This window comes from Parus major, chromosome 8 (assembly GCF_001522545.3).
Source record: "Parus major isolate Abel chromosome 8, Parus_major1.1, whole genome shotgun sequence".
NCBI classification, from domain to species: domain Eukaryota; kingdom Metazoa; phylum Chordata; class Aves; order Passeriformes; family Paridae; genus Parus; species Parus major.
In genome coordinates, this window is record NC_031777.1 from 13908838 (window position 1) to 13930646 (window position 21809).

The following is a 21809-nucleotide window of genomic DNA, read 5'->3' on the forward strand; positions in this document are numbered from 1 at the left end:
AGAAAGAGAGAAAGAGAGAAAGAGAGAAAGAGAGAAAGAGAGAAAGAGAGAAAGAGAGAAAGAGAGAAAGAGAGAAAGAGAGAAAGAGAGAAAGAGAGAGATTAAATGCAATCAAAGACTTTTCACTTCTTTATTGTGGATATTATTTATATGAAAAATAGCTATTTTTCCTCTGATAGTAAAGAAAAAAAAAGTGACATACTGTAAATACTGTACTTACATATTAGCAAATGCACCCATAGATGGAAAAAGTATAAATAAAGACCGTAGATTTATTGCCTACACTATGAAAACATCAGAGACCCCAATGAACTCTGCAGAAACACGAAGAGTATTAGCATAAAAATACGTTTAAACAAGCAAGTTCACTCCATTCCTAAATAGGAAAAAATGCTTTCTGTGCTAGCTTTCATTTATCCTGATGCTGTTCCCTTCCTGGCAGGATGCTGTCACACTGGAACATCCCAGGATGCGGCGGCAGGAGAGCTGCCAGTGCCAGCCCTGCTGGCCCAGGGCACAGGCAGAGGGGAGGTGGCCTCACATCACACACTCCCTCTGTCTTCCATCTGTAGCTGTCACTGCATATTTCTGACATGGACACATTTCTCTTTATTATGAGCTGTGAGTTCAGTCTGTTTCATCATTTCTATTGAACAGACTGAAACTGAGAAACAGAGTAGAAAAGGGTTTTCTAAATTTGTTTTTGTCCCTTGAGAACTAAATTCACAAGGCAGATCCTGATCTGGTGAGGTCAGTATAAATTTTGCCAATAAATTAAACAGAGATTCTGTATTCATTATAAATCGCAAAAAAATGTCATTTAAAAATTAAAAAGAATGTTGAAAAAGCACGTGAACTTGTACAAACATTGTTTCCAAACTTAAAATAAATACTCATTTGTTTGCACTCTTGAAGTAGCCACTTTGGTATTCAAAGAATGTGCAATGAAAAGAATTTCTGATATTTATTAACTAGAAAGGTTATCTTGGAAAGACTGAAAATGACGCTGGAGACAGTACACTACCTGAACAGGCATTTGTTGTGTTACAACCAGCAGATAAAAATGGCATTTATAGCAGTTACAACTTAAAGAAATCATGCAAGTATTATGATATGACTAATGATAATACTCAAGAAACAACGGCAGCCAGGTAATAAACTAACATTCTAGAATGAATAAGAGAGAGACAGAAATTAATGAACTGCTGAGGGCTGCAAAACTAGTCAGACATCTGTGAAGCAAGAATATTAGCAGCACAACTGGAAGACTTAGCCAAGTTACCTCTATCTTTTAGTAAAATCACATTTCTGAGGAAAAAATAAAATATTTGAAGGGTTTCTTGTTCAGCCTAGAATCCTATTCCATACACTTGCCTCATAATTCTCAAGTTTCTCATACAGGCCCCATGCCTTGATCCCATCCATACACATAGAAATCTATGCTCCCACTAACAAAACACATCCAACATTTAAGCTAACGTACATTTCCACAAAACTCAGCATTGCACAGAAATGAGCTCAAGTGATTTTTTCATTCCTACTCATCAAGGAACACCTATCACACACAAGTTATTACCTATATCTGCAAATAATTTTGGACTTTGGACTAAAAAGCTTAGATATCCCATTAAGTTTAAAATTGCAGGATATGTGCAATAATCCAAAGCCTTTCTAATTAAAGATGGTTGTGAAGGCTACAATGGTAGATCATGGTCAGTTAAGTACCTGCTAACATTTAGAAACAGGTTATTTAAATGTGTGTTTCTACAGAATATATTTTTCCTTGTACAAAAGTTTTAGTGGACTTGAAAATGAGAGAAGGGCAGCAGGAATGATGCAAAAGATATGGAATGTCTTCTGTCTGGGGAACGTGAGGTTCTTCTGTCTGGAAAAGACATGACTGGAGGAGGATGCAGCAAGAAGGCTGTCGACTCATGAGAAATGCAGAGAGGCTGTGTAGGGTTAGATGGCTCACCATTCCTTCCAGAACAAAGACCAGGCAGAAGCAGGACAGTATGAAGTAGTAGGAGCCAAATTTGAAACCAGATGGTATTCTCACCATAAATCTGTAAACTGTGAACTGCTGGGAAAAGGATGCGTTAACTGCTAAAAGTTCACATAGCTCAACAGGGATGGGGAATTTCAGGGAAAAGGAATCTGAGGGAAGAAAAGGAAGCTGAGAGTTATTAAACACGCAGAAAACACACAGCTCAAGAAGTCCCTAGGTTGAAAATAGATTCAGAAACAGCACAGAGGCAGGGAAATATCCTTTTAATCTACCTTAGTCTTTACCCACAGTCTGCTGAAGATAGGATACCGAGCTAGAAAGAGATTCAGTATATAAAGTCCTTATATACACATTATAGGTCTTATATTTTTATCTTTGCCCAATGAATTGATCTTTTACAATGGTAGTTTCTGCTCTGGTGACAAGCAAGTAATGATGGCATTGATAGCATAGGTTGGTCAGAAAGCATGGGAGACAGTGGGTTAGGAATCAGCATTCATCCTTGCACCAGCGAGTTGATCTCATATCGCCACCTCTCTGAAGAACACAAGCCTGTTCTGGCTTGGGGCCTGGGAACCAGACACTGATTTCTCAGTGTCAGGATGAATAAATAGGGAATGGGAATGTTTACATATTTCCAAATACCACAGTATGCAAAAAAAACCTATTTAAAGAATATATCCTTCTGTGCCTCACAACACAGGATGTCAAAGGTCTTGGAAAAAGTGACTTGGTAGTTTCATGAGAAAGGCGCTGTGGCTCAGATCCAGGCTGTAAGTTCCCCAATTGTTGAGAATAATTGCTACTTTGTGTAACAGCTGAATTCAGTTCTCCATTCTAGGGCTAGCTTTTATAAAATGAGCTTGGGGAAGACAAAATTGCTATAGCAACAAAATCTTCTTAAAAAGGAAGAAAGAGACATGCTGGTCTCTCATCTCATTTCAGCTTTTTCTGCTCTGCTTGTATTTTCAGCCTGATCTGATCTTATTGCTGCCAACTCTCTTGGGGGCTGCCCTGGGCAGCCACCCCCAGCACAGTGCAGTGCAGCTCAGGCTGGACCTTGAAGTGTCTTAGCCTGCAAGTGTCACTGATGCCAGTGGAAGCCCCTCAGAAAACAAAATCCAGTGGTAGCAAGAGGCAATGAGTGTGGCTGCTGTGCAGCAGTTAGTGATCTGGTGATAGAGTTGTATCAATACTCTCAGATGGTGGAAAATGAGAGCAAGATGGGCCTTGTGAGGCCTCACTGAAGAGATGAGGACATACAAAACTGGAAGGGACTCTCAACCACTCCAGTGTCTATTTCAGATTAGAATATCATACCAATCTTCTCTTAAGTGGAAAACTCCCTCTTTAAAACACTTGGGACTTCCCCTCTCCCTGGCCCTACATTTGGAGCTGCTCCAGACAGTTGTCCTTCTGGTCCTTAGGAACCTTCTTCCAGCTTACAGGTAACATTTATTCATGAACAATTTACATCTACTCATTTTTCTGCTGATCCTGTCTGCCTTTTACTCCTCCCTGCTGTCTCATAGATGGCTAATGGGCTTGCTCTTACCCTTCATTTCTCAGAGGATATTCCATTCCCCACAGTGAGATAAGTCTGAGGACATAACCAGCAACTTGTACTACGACATTTATCCCCCTCCTTTCAGTGCAAGTGTTTCATCTCATAGCTTCCAGGACTGACTCTGTGCTTCCTGCAGCCTTGTTAAAAAAAGGCTATTGTCCTGTGGCTCACAAACACATGGAGAATATTCTCCTCCTCCACTTCTAATCAATAAGCTCACAGCTTATTGATTGTTTTTTACAGAATTTTTTTTTTTATTTTATTTTTTGTTCCTAGGTTAAATACAATCTGTAAGAAACCTTCAATAACCTCCTGAATGTTCCCAAGCAGTCTAAAAAGCACAACTTTCATTTATTTCCACTCCACCTTATATTTTCTGTCTGGACTTACTGGAGAAAATTTTCAAGTTCCCTTGCTTCCTGCTCTCCCTGTCTTCTACTCCCTCCATGGCTATCATCCAGTGGGTAGGACCAACACAACTTTCTCCTTGGAGGTAGTTAGGTGTCCTCTCCTGCTGCATCACAGTGTTACACGTGGGCTCCATTTCTATGACAGGGTTGGATCAAAAGAGTCCTGTTTCATGTGCCCATTGCATCATGATTACATTGTTCCTTGGGTTGCTTTCAGTGCTTCTGCACTTAGTGAGAAAATACTCTTATTTGGGATTTCTGATATAAATCAAACTGAAGATTTCCAGAGAGTTGTTCATAAATTTCTCTGCTTAAAAGTACAGAATTAGCAGTCACTTGCTTAAATGTGTTTTATTTTCTCTTTCCCTCTCTTTTTTCCCCCCTTTTGTTTCTTCTTAATGGGATAGGGAAGAAGAGAAAGGTATCAAAGAGTTAATCAGCTTTGTTCAATTCTATTCCCTACATGGTTCATCCTACAGAAGTAAAGACCTAAGTAGTTTTATTTCCTATTTATTATCACAAGCATAAAGTCTGTAGAGCGAAAATAAACATATTTAAAATATGATTTCACAGTAGAAGAACATTTTATCCATGTATTTTCAAGAGGATTGAAAAATTAGCTCTATATCTAGAAGCAGTTTTGCCAATAACATTAAAATGCAGTATTGTTTTTGGGAGGAAAAAGAAGTACTTGACGGAATGAGGCAAAATGTGTTTGGCATGCAGAGAACTGTGCTTTACAATAGCATGCATGAATTTTGGTTTTATCTAGGTGAACTCTCCACAAGGCATTCACCTGAAACCTCCTGATAGGCTTCCATCCAAAGTTTGAGACAACTAACTGCCATGGATATACAGCCATTAGACAGACCTTCTTTTGGTTTATTACATTAGAAAATTGCTGGCTTTCAGTCTCAGGGAAGGGCCTCTGTCCTAGGACATGGTGCTCACACACTGCTGAATTCACTGACAGCCCAGAAGGTTACACTGCAGCAACCATGCTGATGAACACAGAAACCACACCTGGCTCAGTACCCGTTTTGGAAACCCAGGCACTGCACTTTGGAGGGGTCACTTTGCCAACTGGCTACAGATGGACCCAAAGCAGACACAGAAAAGCCAAACTATCCAGCTGTATTGTTTTAAAAAAGTCGCTGCAACAAGGCTGTAAAGGGAGAACAAGTGAGCACTTCAATGTATCTAAAGACTGCCATTACAACTTAAGAAAGCAGGAGAGACACAGACCTTGTAATTCCCAAACCACATTAAAAACCAGTATATTCTTTCTACAGAAAAAAAATTCAGTCTCCTAGATTTTACTTGAGATGATTGGATATGTTTATCTGGAACATACTGAAACCATCAGAGCCAGATAAAAAATCTGTGGTTATTCGGACAAGTGTTGGCAAACAGAACTGTCAAGTAAGGATAGTGACTTTATATTCAGAAAGCACTTTTCAGCCACAGAACACAGAGTGCTTTACAATTGTTGCTAATGGATTATACACACACATGAATCACTTTGCCCATGACTGAAGTGGAACAGCTTAAGGAGTGAACTGTTTAACAGCACATAGCAACACTACACCACAGCTTAGCAGAGGATCCAGTTGCAAATCCAATAGAAATTTAGGAAGGCTGAATGTAATTGTCCATATTGCAATCTGCACAGGACACTGAGTTTACATTACCCCTCCTCCAACAACCACCCCTGCAAATATGACAATTGCCATCATCCAGCACAGCACTCTGTCATGATGGGAAGATGACAGGGTAACTCTTTGGCCTGTTCAAGTTAATCTACAGGAGAGCTCAGCAAAACTTAACTGAGCCAGCAGAGAATGAGTCACTTCAGGGATGCATGCAACTATTAAAGTGAGTATTAAACCCCACGTGCAGGATGGTTCTGCAGTCTGAAAAGTACTCTTAGATAACACAGTAGAGCACTTGGTTGATTATGCACAGGAAGAAAGAAGCTTGCATTCTATCACTGGGGTTACTTCCTCCAGCACCTGTTTCTCATCTGCAAGTTCTCAGAGGGAAAAAAAAGTACTCTGCTTAATCCTGATTAAACTTGTGAATGAAGGAACAGAAAGAATTTCAATTACCTAAGCAGTTTAACAACAGGCTGAAGAAAATAGTGCAGAAGTGATTGGATCTTCCGTTTTTTTTTTTTTTTTTTTTTTTTTTTTTTTTTTTTAGAGCTTCAGGTAATTATATGCTTTTCATTATAGCGAAAATAATACTAGAATAAAAAGCAAAAGAATAGCAAATGGTAAGGAATGCTATTGTACACAATGATCTTTGGAACAACTTTTACAACAGCTGTTCCATATTTTAGGTTACAAAAAATCAAAATCTGAACTTAAGAATACTTCTTTAAGAAAATGTTAGAAACACAGGTACAATTTTTTAACCCCTTCCTCCGAAGCCCTACTCTCAAGTCTGTGTTGAACATCTGTGGGAAATTTCTAGGTTGGTCCCAGCAGCTTCCATCAATCTCAGTAGGAGCTCTTAAGAGTTCACTGCTTCTGTTAATCAAGAAATATGTCAAAGCTGCTTAAAACTGCAGAATTCTTTTCCTTATTTTTTTCTTTTTTACATTTGGCCACAGATTTTACAGAATCAAAGACTAAGACTTTCAATCATAGTAAAAAAAAAAAAATCTTAAGAAATAGCCTTGAACAGATTAGCTATAGGGAAAAAAATTAAATAAAAATATAATTAGACCCACGAATTACTCTATGAGATGCAATAACCCAAGACCAAAGTTTGAATTTCATAGAGATAAAAGTTCCATTAAAATCTTGTGGCCTGCTCTTGCTTTTTGCTTCTCTGTTGCCCAAATTGCCCTGGATTTGGAACATGTGGACTACCATCACCTTTGCTAAAAAGATATTCAAAAAACAAAAGAAAAGCAAACTCTGTATTATGATCACTAGATTAAAAACCACAACTCATATAAAAACAGAAATTTGCCAACAATAGATTAGAAACAGGAAATATTTTAAGGGAACAAGAGCTACAATACAGCCTTCTGAAACAAAAGGAAGAACATTACAGTAATTAATTCTTTTAACAAACACATAGCAGACAACAGCTGGAGAAAGTAAACACTAGAATGCTGGATATCTCTTTGAAAGGCAGGAAGCCAAGCCAAGGGGAAAGGGTCACTACAAATGGAAAGCCTGCAGGCAAAATGAACTCTGATATTCCTCACCAAGTCACTGACTATAAGACCTACCTAGAAAATGTAAGCCTGGAAAATTCAGAGATTTCAATGCCCTATTTAATCTAGGGTGAACTAAACTGAAAACTTTCTCTTCATAACTGTCCAAGATTAGACTTAATTTATACACCTACTTAAGAGAAGTCAGACTCTTTATCAGAATTGTCTTGTTTACTCCACTACTACCCTCAGCAATGAGAATGAAGAATTCAGCAGTCAGAAGGTGGAATCAGCATGAACATATGATTCCCTTTCACATTAAGAATATCACAGTCCCCAGAGATAAAAACAATGCAATGACAAAGACAAAAACCGAACTATTTACAAGTATATATGTAAATCTGAAACACATTTGGAGAAAAGAATTGTGAAGATAAAAAGAGGTGTCAAGTATCTGTAAAACTTCTGTATGACAGAAATCATCCATTTCCAATTAAAACATCTTTTAAACAAGACTGCTGTCATTATGGTTTGTATTTCCAGATTTACTGGTATACAGATTTCAGATTCACTGATCCCGGCAATCACTAGGAATTTACGTTTCTTTATTCAGGAATCCCGGTGGAAAACACTGTAAGTGGTTTAATGTCACATCTCCAGGTATGTTTCCTAATTCTTCATTGCTTCCTCCTGCCTGGACTCTCTGTGTTTGAGGAGTCTGTCTGGCACAACTCAACAAAATGTTAAGTCTTCTTACCTACAGAGATAGCAAGTGGCCCTCTGAAAGCTGACTATCTCAAGCTGTATTAACACATTTTCTAAAATCTACTGCCTTGCATATTTGTCTTCCCCATTTGTTTACTCCAGGTTTCATCTACACTTGGAGGCTTTTTTGTTTGTTTAATTTAGGTGGCCAACATGCCCTGGCTGTGGCTTTTTAGCTATTCTCAGGGTCAGGCACCAACCAAAGCACCCAGACTGGGCTGAGGGACAGAGCTGACAGACCATACCTGGTTAAAGTATCTTAAGCAACTTTCCTGGAAGCAAATCCAGCAGAAACAGCAGTTGAACAGGCACTTTGCATTCTTCTGCAATAAAATGAAATGACTGGTTATTGGACACATAATTAGCCTCAAGCAAAACCACCGTTCTAAAAAAAACTTGCTTTACAGGTGACTGACTCTTCTAATAAGATTTTCACTTAGGCAGGAGATATTTCCATTAGGATTTTAGGAATTGTTTTTAATTCAGACTCTTCAATATTAATGACTGAAGAGCTGTGCATTTTTTTTTCTTCCTGTAGATGAAAGATTCTTCTCTGGGAAAAGAAAACAAGTGCTGCAAAGCAGCTTTGTGAGCCAACAGCTGCCTGGGGAGAAAAACAGGCAGGCAAGTCAGTAATCCTTAAAGCACTTCACAGTGATCAGGGAGTGCAGAGACAGATAACCTGATTATCAAAAACCTTTCACAGTTCTGAACGACCGGTACCCTAATGAACCGAAATAAAAGAATGGGTAGAAGGGTTTATATGAACATATATGTGTTTTGACTCAGAGCATTACATTGCATTCATTTTTCAGGTCAGGAAGAAAAATCTTGTATTAGAACAGGTTATTCATAGACCACTGAGCTGTATTAATTTCATAACAAAAACTGAACAGTAAAGCTTAAGGTTTTTTCCATGCTCCCCCATCACATCATGAGCTCAGAACAGCTCATCACAGAGAGGATGCGAGAAAAGAACAAGACATTTTGGTATCCACGGTAGCCTTCCAAATTTAAGAGCCTGTTTTTCTCAATAAAAGGAAATTCAGTTCAGGGATACTTGATCTTTTTAATCTTTCTTTTCCAGAGGTCAGAATGTTTTTATCTTGTTTTGGAAAGTAGAGATCTTGCAGTCACTATAGAAAATTCAGGTCCCAGCAACTACTATAGTTCAAGCAGAAACCACAAACCTCCCAAGTTTTTCCTAAAAGTTTCATGAAAATATTCCAGGAATAACTCCTTCAAAATGGTGACTGTACATGTAAATTCCTGACAGAGAATACTTTACTCTTGCTATGTACTGCTGGAGAGATGATTTTACTAAAGCTCTGTTTTCTCAGTAAGGACTGTTTGTTAAAAGCCTAGAGCAAGGGACTTCACCTACAACCTCCTTCCTGATTCTGCTTGAAGACTGCTGTGTAGAAAACATCTGCAAATTTGCCTGCAAGCTTGCAGGCCCCTGACTTCTTCTCTGTTCACAGAGAACAGCAACATTTTTTGCAAGGGTGGGGAAGTCTGGGTGAGCTCTACAAGAATGCAGTCACCTCTCAATCCTTTAGTCCCACTACTCTGGCCCTCGATGAAATGGGCCATCCCTTGTCCTTTCTGCCATGAGAAGGAGCAAGGTTACTCTTGGGGGTGGCCTTCCAAGGACTGAGGACCTGAGCTGGCCAGAGCACTTTCTAGTCTCTTTAGCAGCAGTCACAGCTGTGGGTCATGTCACAGGATGCTTGGGAACTGGACCAAAAGGAGTCTGCAGCACAGTGCTGCAGACACAAATAATCTTTCTTTGCTAATTAAATCTACAGACATTCAGATTGCAAAACCATGTAACAAGCAAGCCCACTTATCCTGCTTTCTCTAAAGGCAGAAAATATTCTGTCATCTCATGTACTGTCTTTATACAGTGTTCTTAGTTAACTCACCAAGTTTTATAACCAAAACTTTCATATGAAAACAACATAAATCCAGACCACACCTTTCAATTGTTTTTTTACAAGGGGTTTTTATTTAAGCATTCATAACCTATACCAAACACATGCCTCATAGGTATGATCAATGTAAATACCCTGTCACAACTATACATAACATGGACAATGTAAACCCTAGAGGAAAAGACCTACATTTGTAACCTTTTCTTAAATCTTCTCCTAAAATCAAAGCTGTGCATTCCTCACAGTCCTCCCTCCTTGCAAATGTGCCAGAATTACCTACAGTGGTGTGCTTCCTGCAGAAGACAATGTGGAGATGTATGAAAGGTAAAAAGAAGGCAAAACCCATTCAAAACAGCTCAGATCTATGATTTATGTATCTAAAAATGTGTCTTGGATACTACACAACTCTCAGGAACAGTTCTTATTCCATATATTCTTCCTATAAAAACATATTACAAGGTAGACAAAGTATTTTCTATAACAGATCTTAAATCTAACAATAGTATTCTTACTTATGCTTCTTAAATACCTGTCATGCAAAAATTTTTAATAGAGCAGTCTGCCAATTTTTCTTTATCTTTCACAAAAACGATTATATAAAAACAATAAATAAAGGTTAGTTTAATATTGGTTAAAATAATATTTTCTGCTTTTAAAAATATTTGACTTAAGAATAAAAAAAGAAGCATTGATATCTGAGTTGAGAGGAAGAAAAGCTTTCCTCATGAAGAGAACATGATAAAATATAAAATTCATCCATTAAAAATAGATAGTAAGAGCAGTATCATCTATTTTTAAGCAAGAAATATATTCTTCACTTGTTTGCACCATGATCTCATCTTTAAACTACTACTTTTATAGTGTAACAGAAGTATTTACCTACCTTTTGGTTTAGGATACTGTAAAGGTACAAGAGAACAATCCTTGGTATTCTCAGTATTGTCATTAGAAATGAACCTTTTACAGCAGTTCCTAGATGGTAGCAGAAAAGAACTGATATGGAAGACAGCACTGGATGAGGTGGTGGGCTATTTTTATTTCTAGAAAGTAAAACAAACAATTTGAAAAATGATTTAGCAACTTATTTAAGAAGATAAGCATTGTGTCTTTTCAGTATTTGGAAATTTTAAGAATTAATCTGTTAACTCCTTTCCTAATTGAACTACTCCAGTTTTTCTACTGACTTCATCTGAATGTTCACCTTAGTCCAAAAAAAACCAGCCATATTTATAACTTCTGGAGTGGTTTAATTCTTAAGCAATTACTGTTTCCTGGAATGCAAAAATACATAGGGAAAAAAAACTACAATGCAAAATAGGAGAAGTAAGTGAACAATATCTGAAAACACTCCTTGAGCACCTCTCTCCAATTTCTGTCACTTCTCTTCAATCTCTTATTTGACTCTTAGTTCTGTAAGATTTTAGTCTGATGCAATTAATCCGCTATTTCTTCTTTAGTGGTAAAATTAAAACTAGAAAATAAATCACAAGTTCTCACATGTAAAATTGAGAGCTACCACCTACTTTTATAATTGCAATTTGGCCAAATATGGTTTAAAATTTTGTTAAAATGAATAATACTTTTTTTGGTTTTCTTTTTTCTTTTTTTTTCTTTTCCCTATAGAACAGACTTTCTTTTAAAATGGAATACAGTAAAAAAGAATATCATACTATGTATTCAGGATTATAATTGGAACTAAAAAACTTTCTGTTCTAGTGAACACTAGCCTGTATTGTTTTGGAAAAAAAAATGTCTCAGCCAAAATCAGGAAGCAAAGACAAAAAATGGCCTAAATATAAGTCTTTTATATTATATTTCGTTTATAAAGGTCAGTTTAATGTCAGTCATTTACATACAGTAATATGACCCAGCTCTCTAGAATTTATATAAACTTCAGGAAATCAACCTAAAGGCACTCCCTCAACCCTTGTCAAATGCTGAAAAAAAAAAAAATCAATTAGATTAACATCCTAAGTACCTTTAAAAATGCTTCATAGGATAAAAAAATCCCTACACTGATCAATAGTCATAATTAGACCTTCCATAAAGTAACTCTTAAGCAACTGGCCCAACCCTGAAATATTTAGTTAGGCAAGAGAACCAGCAGCAGTTTGACTAAGTAAGTCATAAAGATCAGACCTAGTGTCACAAATAAGAATCCCTGTTTTCAGAATTGATTTCTTCAAAACCTTTGTTACCTTGAAAAAACAGTAGTTTGCACAATAAATTAAAAAATAAAAAAAACACCAATAGGAGAGTGAGTGGTTTGGGCTAAGAAGCTCTAAAAATACACTTTTATTAAATCTTCACTTCAGCAAGGATTTCAATCATACACAGTATATTCAGAGAGGGATTATAGTTCTGCAAGAATCCTGAAGATATCACTGCAGTTCATTCAAAACACAAAAATTTTGCAGTGGAAAAGTTGTATTTAAATATGTGAATATACCACATTATTTGAAATAGGAAATTCCAGCAAAGAAGTTGCTACATTTATTATTTTTGTCTTAAAACCAGGGGAACAGCTTGGGGGATAGTGGAATTTTATACTGAATAAGGAGGTTTGGGTTTTTTTTTAGAGCCATCAGGTTTCTATGTTAGAAACACATATATTGTAGTGTGGATAAATTATTCTATTCATACTGAGCCATTGTTTTTTTTCTCCCCAAAACATTTCCTTACAAATGACAGTGTCAGTTTGATCTCAGAATATAAATTATTAAGTTTCTGCAAGTTAAAGGTTAACTAGTCCTTTAAGAAACACAAAAAGGAGAAAGTTTATTCTTGTGTTAATAATATACTTATTACTGAAGAGAAAAATGAAGAAGAGTTTTGATGTTTTTAACGTGAATAAATAATGAGCAGGAATGTCAAAATTTAAAGCTTAGTTTAGATAATTTTTTACATATTTGGATGTTTCTCAACACCTTCTTTTCCTAGAAAAGGAATTAGCACAAGAACAGGGTCTGACAAGGATTTTGCTTTGCTCCAGATTAGAAAAAGAACAGATTCTCCTTCTAATTCTGGTTTAGAATAGGAAACAGGAAAGAGGCTATACAGCAACAGGTGATGGTTATGACTCAAACAAGTTCAAGATTGGCTCAATATCCACCTACTCCCACTGCTCTCAAGGCTGAAGTTTCACTCACCTTTGTGCATATTATATGTATGTATATGTATATATGTAATCCTGAAGTGACTTTAGCAGAAGCATACAATCATGCAGTGTTTTCTGTGCACGTGAACTACACTGCATGTGCACAAGGTGCCAGGGAAACCTGGAATCTGCCTGATGGTTATGAGTACAGCCACAGGTTGCTTTTCCTCTTTGGTATTTCTGTTTTGTGTTATCATGAGATTGTTTGATTTAAATGCAGCACTACTACTCTAAATTCCTGTGGATCTGTATTCAATATCACATTTTATTTTATTAATTTTATTTCTTCACTACTGTCAATTGCCTTCTTTTACTTCTGAGCTCTGGGACATTCAGTATATTTTTTAACACTAAGTTCCTTGAATCAAATGATCGCACATTCATCTTGGCTTTCATTTTAAAAATATTTTTTGTCAGATGAAAAAATTTTCATCTTGACACACCCAACAGACATAGACATTTGAATGGGAGAAAAGGGTATTTCTTAATTTCTTTAATATCCTCTTCTCTTAAGAGCTATGTTTACAGTTTTCTTCACTCACACCTCACCAATTTCAAAGACTGTCTAAAAATAACTTTAGTATAAAATATTCTAAAATGTTAAGGAATGAATCTTCTATTTCTCAAGTAAATATGAATCTAAATTTTTAAACAAAGACAATAAATTACAAGATTTGTAATGAAACAGACATTATGAAACTAAGAGAGACCACACGGACTGTACTTCCTACTGCCCTTTTACCTTATCTCAAAGCCACATGGGACAGGTCTGATTTCATACATGCTGGTGGCTCTTTTAGGGCAAGTACATAAGTAGGGCAAAGGATATCCCTAAATATTGCAGATACATTTGAAGAGGAAGCCTTTAAAAGTTTCTGCCTTTAAAGCAGAAAGTCTTTAAAAGTTTGTTCTAGTTCATCTCTCAATGACTTTGGTGCATATCCATAAACCTTCATTTTTGACTTACTGGGAGAGATACATATTTCAGTTCTCTTGGAAATTGTGGTAGTGAACACCTTAGTCATTTAGTAGAGAACCCCAATCCTTAATTTCAAATCTGTGCAGTGATATATGTACACTGAAGCTACTAAAGAAGCTCACACATGGACAGGACAGTGATGCCTGTGACATGGATCGAGTTACCATATCACCTTTACTCCCAGAGAGGGGGAAAGGCTCATCTCCCTGCAAAGGTAAATAGACACGTAACACCTAAGCCAATCAAGGTGAGAATAAACCCTCATGTAAAACAGCACTTGTAACAAAGAAGGCTTCTTAAAAGACTGAGCCCTTTTCACCAGTTGTAAAATGTAAACATCAAGTAAAAAAATCTATTTATTTTTATAAAATTAATGAAATTCTTGTCTGTTCATGTTTCATCTAAAATAAAAGAAGGAAAAATCCATTTTCAGTTGTGGTATTATAGGCCAAATATACATAACCTGTAAAGCTAATCCAGGTAAAATGGATTACATTTTACCCTGCCTGCCCCATTTGCAACTCAGCTGTGGTTGTTGGTCATGCAGTGCATTGCTGAGTGCGCTGTGGAAGGAGATTTCCGCATGGGAAGGCCTTGCCATTTCCTCGGAGCGCTCACAGGACAAGAAAGCCTGTGTGTAAGATCCCATAAACAAACTCTTGTGACATGCTTTTATGACGCTGCCCCAGGGAATACATTAAAAACACACAGCAGACAATCTCAGAGTTGCTGGAACAGCTCGAGATAACCCTTGCCCTTGCTGGTGTGGCTGCCCCTGCAGCTAACCACCCTCTCCCCATTCCTGCACTGTTCTGCATCTCTGTGGATCTGTGGTGACAGCCTAAAGGCCAGGACAAGGGATTACTACCTCAGAAAAGTTGTGTTTCCCCTTGCAAACACAACTCTCTCAACACAGTACAGGTCACCTGGCAAGCAAGAGGAGAGCTCAGTGGAATTGTACAAAATGATACCAATACAATTGGGAGCAGGAACCTTCTGTACTTGGCAGCCAGTTCCTGCAGCAGTAAAAAATAGCTGGAAAGCGGAAGCCCCTAGCAGAGCAGTAAATGTCATCACAGAAGTTTCTACAGGTGCTTCCCTGCTCTGCATGAGTAAGACATGGACAGTGCCTTTGCCTTGGAGGTTTATGCAGCATATTGCACCAAAATGCACTGCAGCACACAGCCCAGGAACTCAGCAGAACTACTTTACTTCTCAGGAACTCAGCAGAACTACTTTACTCTCCTATGTTATCTCAAGCCAATTTAAATGAACTTTCAGTGCCTCAGCATACCGCAGCTAAAACTGAGGTACATCAATGTGCTTACAAGAGAAGTGCAGCTCACTATCCACAGCAGCACAGCTGTGGGAGTTACAGAGCTTCAGTAGGAAAAAGAGATGACATCAGAAATGAGAGTTCCTCTCTTTTCAGGTCCTATTATAGCATGTGAAATAGAAGGGTGAGATGATGTCACTCTTTCAAAACTATTTCAGCCTTTAAAAAAGCAACATTTTAGGTTTTATTTGCTCTTACCCAAGCACGAGTTCAGTGGCACAGCTGCTGTGCAGTTAATCATCTCAGGGGCAGGCTCCAAATACACGTTAAACCTTGTCCTGCCTTGGCTTTTTGCATGGGATGATATAACATTGCTTGAACCAGGGGTGGGCACTTGCTGTTCCTAGATCTTCCAGCCTTGCTGCTTTGGCTGGAACAGCATAGCTCCGTTGGCTGCTGCAGGAAAACCCTATGGGGCCAGTCCCGAAAGCAGAGCCTGCACTGGTGTCTCTGCTGGGCAACACACCATTTGGAGACCTTCCAGCAGCAGCCTCTTGATCAGTGACTGTAACACCCAAGGATATTTCTGGAGACCATCCACAGATCCCTGCTTCCTAAGTTTCGGAGAAGGCCAAAGCCATCCTTCCCAGCTGCCCGAGCCATATGGCCCTGGGCAGCTGCCAAAAGCGCTCCAAGGGCCCCACGCTCTCTCTGGCCAGGCTCCCTACCTCAATCTCACATCACCTTCCTCAAGGGTTAATTTTTCAACAAATTGAGGTTATCATTATGTTCCTCTAATACAAAATGAAGAAATGCTTTAAAACACCAGAGTTTTCCACAAATCAGAAAATCTCATCACTGGCCATAGAAGAACAGAGTACTGAGGATGAGAGTGCTCATAAAATACTCATGAAGAAAAATTTTATCAAGAAAATGCTCTCTTCATTGTCAAAAAACTCAACAACATATTGTGAGATTTAAATCTTCCCCTGCAATGAGTGCATAACCCAATTTCATTTCATTTTACTTTTCCTCATTTCCTCCACATTTACATTCCAGGGTATATAATATTAAAGGAAGTTTGTTTGCGTATGTCTAAACACTTTACACTGTTAAAGCATCTACATTTAACTGAAAATATCTGCACAGAATGAAAAAAACCAAACTATTAGACCAGCATTTATGCAGGCAGTGCAAATGGAAACCCACAGCAGGGATGAACACTTACAATGAGGTCAAACTGTCCATGAATACATGAAACTACCAAGGAATAATATATTGCTTCTCATTTGGAACTAATGCACTCCCCTGGAAAAGGGTGCAATGCAGCCTATGCCTTCTGAATGGCAATTCCCCCAGAGTCAACAGAGCTCCAATGGCTTAAATCAAGGCCTGGTTTGGCCCAGCACCTCCAGCAGCAGGGGTGAGTCACATTAATATCATGCACATTGTAAAATCTTGCTCAAGATCTTGCAACAAACAACATTATTTTATAATAAATTGGATTCCAGATATTGACATAAATTGCAGTCTAATTGAGACTATTTTTCCTAAAAAAAGATTGAAAGTAAATGCTGGAAAATCCCCAAAACTATCAAGGAGCAATTCTGCACTCACCTGTTGAAATAACAAGTAACCACTGCCCCAGCAATCACCATTTGCTGACAGGCAAGAATGAATTCACTAGTCCAGATAAGGCCAACAAAATGATACCATGCCATGTAGCAAATTCCAGACAGAGCTCTGTATTCTACTTGTCCTCCTGAAGTGGACTGTGCAGAACCTGAAGGTGAGATTACACTGTTGTATTATTATAACATGCCAGACAAGGGGGAAAGGGGAAGGGGGGACAGGGCCAAAGAAGTACATGGAAGTGCCTCTGTCCGTGTTCTCTTAACTTCTCTTCAGTAAAGTTACAAAAAAAGGAAAACAATTTGATGCTATTTAATTCTGTCCATTCTAACAAAGTTAGAGAAACAACATTTTATAATTCAAATTGGATTTTGAAAAATAAAATCTCACAAAGAGCAAAAGATTATGCTTAAATTGGGATTGAGAGAGAGCTACCAATAAAAGAGGAAAGTTATGTATTAGTACATATTAGTAAATTAGTAAATTAGGACATATTAGTAAAGATATCAAGATATAAAGTAAGAGAAGACATTACTCAAGACTTGAGTAATCAAATAGTTCAGAAGTAAATGAAATCTTAATTTTCATTAGTTGCATTTGAAATAAATGCACAGTTATGAAATGCTTTAGGAGTTTTTTTTGTAAGAAGTAGAAGGGAAAGATTGCAGAAAAATATTAAGGATACATAACATACTCTTGCAGCAAAACAAATAAAATATTTTAATAGTTATTATTAATCAGAACCATGGCCATTAATTTTCTGTTCTCTATACTTTGCAATCTTTGTGCAAAATACAGAAATGTGGGCTCTCTGGGAGGGAAAAAAAAGTAGCATATATGGTAGTACATGCTCCAGTGTTACTACTTTATCTAGGAACACAGACAAATTAACTTATTCGAGCTAAAAACATTCCTTCCACTTCTGTTACTAACAAAGAATTTATTACATATTCATAGAAGTCTTTTCACAAAAGGTGGGGGCAACTCAGATTCTTCAACAATCAGACTTTCTCTGTGTAATCCTATTTATGGCAGTAGACTCTGAAGGCTAGCCAGGGGATAATGGCATTAGGACCATTTGGTCCTAGTAAAAGGTCTCTAGGTTCTTAACATGCTATTTTTTTAAAAAAAAATAAATTTATTTTACCAAGCCTTAAGTCTATTAACCTTAAAGAGAAACATGTTCACCAAATAAAACAATCTCTGGAGGTGAGTAGTTTCTTATTCCAACTCCATGAAAGAAATAACAAAGTGAGGCAGAATTGACCATTATTCCTCAAACAGCAATATAACTTAAGCTTTAATACTTCATGTATTCATTTGGCAGACTTGGCAATGTTAGGTTTACAGCTGGACTTGATGATCTTAAAGGTTTTTTCCAACTTAAATGATTCTGTGACTCTGTGTTCTCCTACAGGGCAACACACCAACCTTCAAGTTCAAAACTACCACATATACAAAGCTATCTAGGAAATGGTTTCTTTCTGGCCTGTTCTTCTACAGCCAAAGACTTCTTGCTCAAGAATAACTAAAAGTAGAAACAGTAAAGATTTGTTTCAGCAATACCATCAAGTTTAGACAAGCTTTTTTAAGTTTTCAGAAGCAAGGTCTTTTTTGTCTGTAAATTAAGAAAAACATACATCTACCCCATACTGGCAATGCAACATTGTTTTCAAGTGCTTTGAAGGATAAAAAAAATGCTACGTGGGTACATAAATATAGACATGTTCTAGACATTTCCTTCTCTGAGAGGCTGACAATATTGGCTGAACAGGCAAGCTCTCTCCAGAGCTGTATGGCTGGTCATTCATAGAAATACTGTTGTGCTTCCAATATATTCAAATGAATTTCAAGTCTGTGAAGAGTAAGATATTTGATGGCTTAAAAAAGCTACTACTCAGATCTCTTCTCACAAACTCTCCCTCATTCCTCCCCTCTCTGATTTTAAGTTTGCAAAAGTGAGGGTTTTTAAGGGGAAGTTTTGAGGATATAGCAATTTACTTAAGTCATTAAAACAAGTGAGACACTATGACACTATATAATTCTGAATTCAAGAGATTTTTCATTTCCCATATTTCTTCCAGAGACTCTAGACTGCCTTTTCCTGCAGCACACACAACTAGCCAAATAAGCTCATTATCCATATCTTACAGCCCTCACTAAGGGAACTTAGGCAAACAAGATGTCAGTGAGATACAAGGTGTCCTACCTCTCCATTTTCATGGAAAGACATTTTGCCATTCGGTAGCAGAATTAAGGACATTTTCCACCATACAATCCACCTGGACATTGCTTTGTCCAAGACAGACTTTTTCAGGCTTTGTTTCTGTAGTGCTGTAATGAAGACTGATACATGTACATACGTCAAGCTAATTCTGTTTGCTTTTTACAACCTACTAAAATAACCACCTGCAGCAATAACAGTAATGGCTTTGTCTTTCCTGGACAACTTTATACTTGAACATGTGCATGGTGCTGTGCTCAGCTGCACAGAAATCAGGCAGAGTCACCTGTGAGTTCACCTTTGATCACTTTGCTTGTCAGGTATGGTAAACTAGTTTTGTTTCTTCACAAAAATCTGTTTAACGATATAAACATCTCTGCCTCCCTATCTTCTGGGCCTACCAGACATGCATAATTCTGTTGACAGAACTACATGCAAGGTTATTTTTTTATATCAGTATCTCAGATAAACTTTAAAGCCATCCTAGATAACCTGTTGAGAAAAGTATACGCCATTTCTGTTCACACAAACTAAAATTTTTCAACAAAGGCCTGAAATACAGTTTAATCTGTCAACAGAATATTTTTCTCCAGCTACACAATCATGAGTCTTCCCAGTGTACCATACACTCTTAGTGATAACATTGAAAACAACTCAGTAAAGAACCGAAGCCCCTACATCTGAATCACCAAATCTGGAAGCCTTTGATCAGTCCAAGTGTTGATCTACTGCCAATACTTCAAAAGAAGTGATGTTAACAATGGGAACAGGCACAAGTGCTTGCAGCAGAACCCCGGAGAATTTCCCCGTGGGACTCGCAGCCCCGTGCTGCCCTGGGAGCCAGCACAGCAGTGCAATGAGACACCAGTCCATGGTGTGTGCAGTACCTTCAGCTACATTTTGGGATTTCCAGACTTAGGTAAGATGTCCTTCCTCAGCAGCTACTGCTGCTGCTGCCAGTTTTTGCTGATGCCTGCAGCAACAGGCAGTTGTAAGAGACAAAAATTCCTGGGAAGTCCAGGCCAGCAATTTCCTTATCACAAACAAAGAGCCACTGACAAAAAATACTGAGAGCCTGTTTATCAGTTCCTGTTAACATGAAAGTATGTTCTGCCCTTGCCACTGCTAAGTGAGGAAAGGTTCTGGAATCATACACTGAATCTTAGTGCTTCCTGCAACAGAATTTATTGTGTTGCCTTATTTAGTGTTTTATCATGTAAAGGTATTTACAGGTAAGCTACCTAACTGTAATTGGAATGTCAGGGCCCCTGCAGGAAATACATTTTTATTGCCCATTTTGCTGCTGCACAGCTTTAAATGGCAGTTCTGCTGCTCACTTGCCTGTAGGATGCACCTTCATCACATAAAAAAAAATTACACCACCTTCTCATACTACATCCACAGTATTTACACCATGTGGACCTCACAGCTCCTGCATGCTGGAAAGCTGAAAGACATGCTCTGTTGTGCCACTTGGCCACTTCAGTTCTGCAGTGAAATACCCACAAATTAGCAAACAATAAAACTCAATAACCCTAAGACATATCAGCTTTTCCAAAGAACAGCTGAATTCCATTCCTAGCCAGCTAATGGTTCTAACTTGTGCCACTGCTTGTGCTACCTAAAGTCTCATGAAGTCTTGGCATTTCTCCTAGTTTTCTAGGTCTGGAATTTGCTCAGACTCTGCTGCTCTGACAGAATCTGAATTACCAAGGTAGTTAGGCAGGTGCCTACCCTAAAACGCATAAGTAGTCCCACTGATTTTAATAGGATTATCCATGTGGTTCAAATTAGTCATGTGCATAAGTACCTTTCAAGTGCAGGCTATAACTTTCTATAGCTCCCATGAAGTTAGGTTTTTTCCTTACAATTACACTAACTTTTGGAGGAGGTGTAAATAAGGTGCCTGCATGGTCACATAATGATCAGGTGCACCACAGCTGAAGTGAGGATCAAGTGCTCCAGAACCATTGAGATGCAGACACCATAAATATTGTATAACTAGTGCAGATTCAAGAAAAATGTTAAGAGCAGGTGCAGCACAGCAGCAAGCCAATTTCATTTACCCATCTTTCTGTATTAGACAAAAGACTAGTGTCTTTGTGAACATTTCATTTTTTCAGCTCTCTTGCTGTATTTGCATTTAAAATACAGCCTGCACAGCCCCAGAAAATATATTTGTGAGAAGAAAACATCAAAGTGTCAAACCCAAGAAAATCACCACCTGTGTTTTACAAGCTGAATCCTAGACAGGCAACTATTTGCTAATGAAGAAAACAAATTGCTCTGTAAGAGAAAGCATATCTTTGGAGATCTTCAGAGGCGTACTCTCAAGTGGTGGAAAAAGTCGCCAAAATTCAAAATGAAAAATGTCTTCCATTTACAGGACACTTGTAGAAAGCTAATAAATAATACAAAGGTGTCCTGTCAGTGCATTATCAACCATACAGTAGTGTATGCATTTGTTACTACAGGATGTGTGGGTATGTCATTGTAGAACAGCAGAACCCCCAGCTTATCTGATGATGAGCTACCTGAACAGACGGAATTTCAGAGGACTCATCTTTGGGCAGAAAATCTGAAATACAACCTAACGGAACGTTCTCAATACCAAATCTCGTTCAGCGTTCGCCATCCAAGACTTGAATTACAAAACACATGTGAGGAAATCCAAAGGGCAGCCCTGCC

The 21809-nt window shown here is 37.9% G+C and overlaps 1 protein-coding gene across 4 annotated transcripts in view; it reads right to left on the bottom strand.

Moving 5' to 3' along the window:
• SLC44A3 (solute carrier family 44 member 3) overlaps positions 1–21809 on the bottom strand; it is a 40732-nt gene that overhangs the window by 5783 nt on the left and 13140 nt on the right. For all 4 annotated transcript variants that reach the window (XM_015636120.1, XM_015636118.1, XM_015636122.2 and 1 more), the window contains 3 exons: positions 16883–17048; positions 10737–10893; positions 8165–8242 (listed from right to left, as the gene is read on the bottom strand). In XM_015636120.1, the coding sequence (XP_015491606.1) occupies positions 8165–8242; positions 10737–10893; positions 16883–17048 (401 nt within the window). The remainder of the gene's footprint in view (positions 1–8164; positions 8243–10736; positions 10894–16882; positions 17049–21809) is intronic.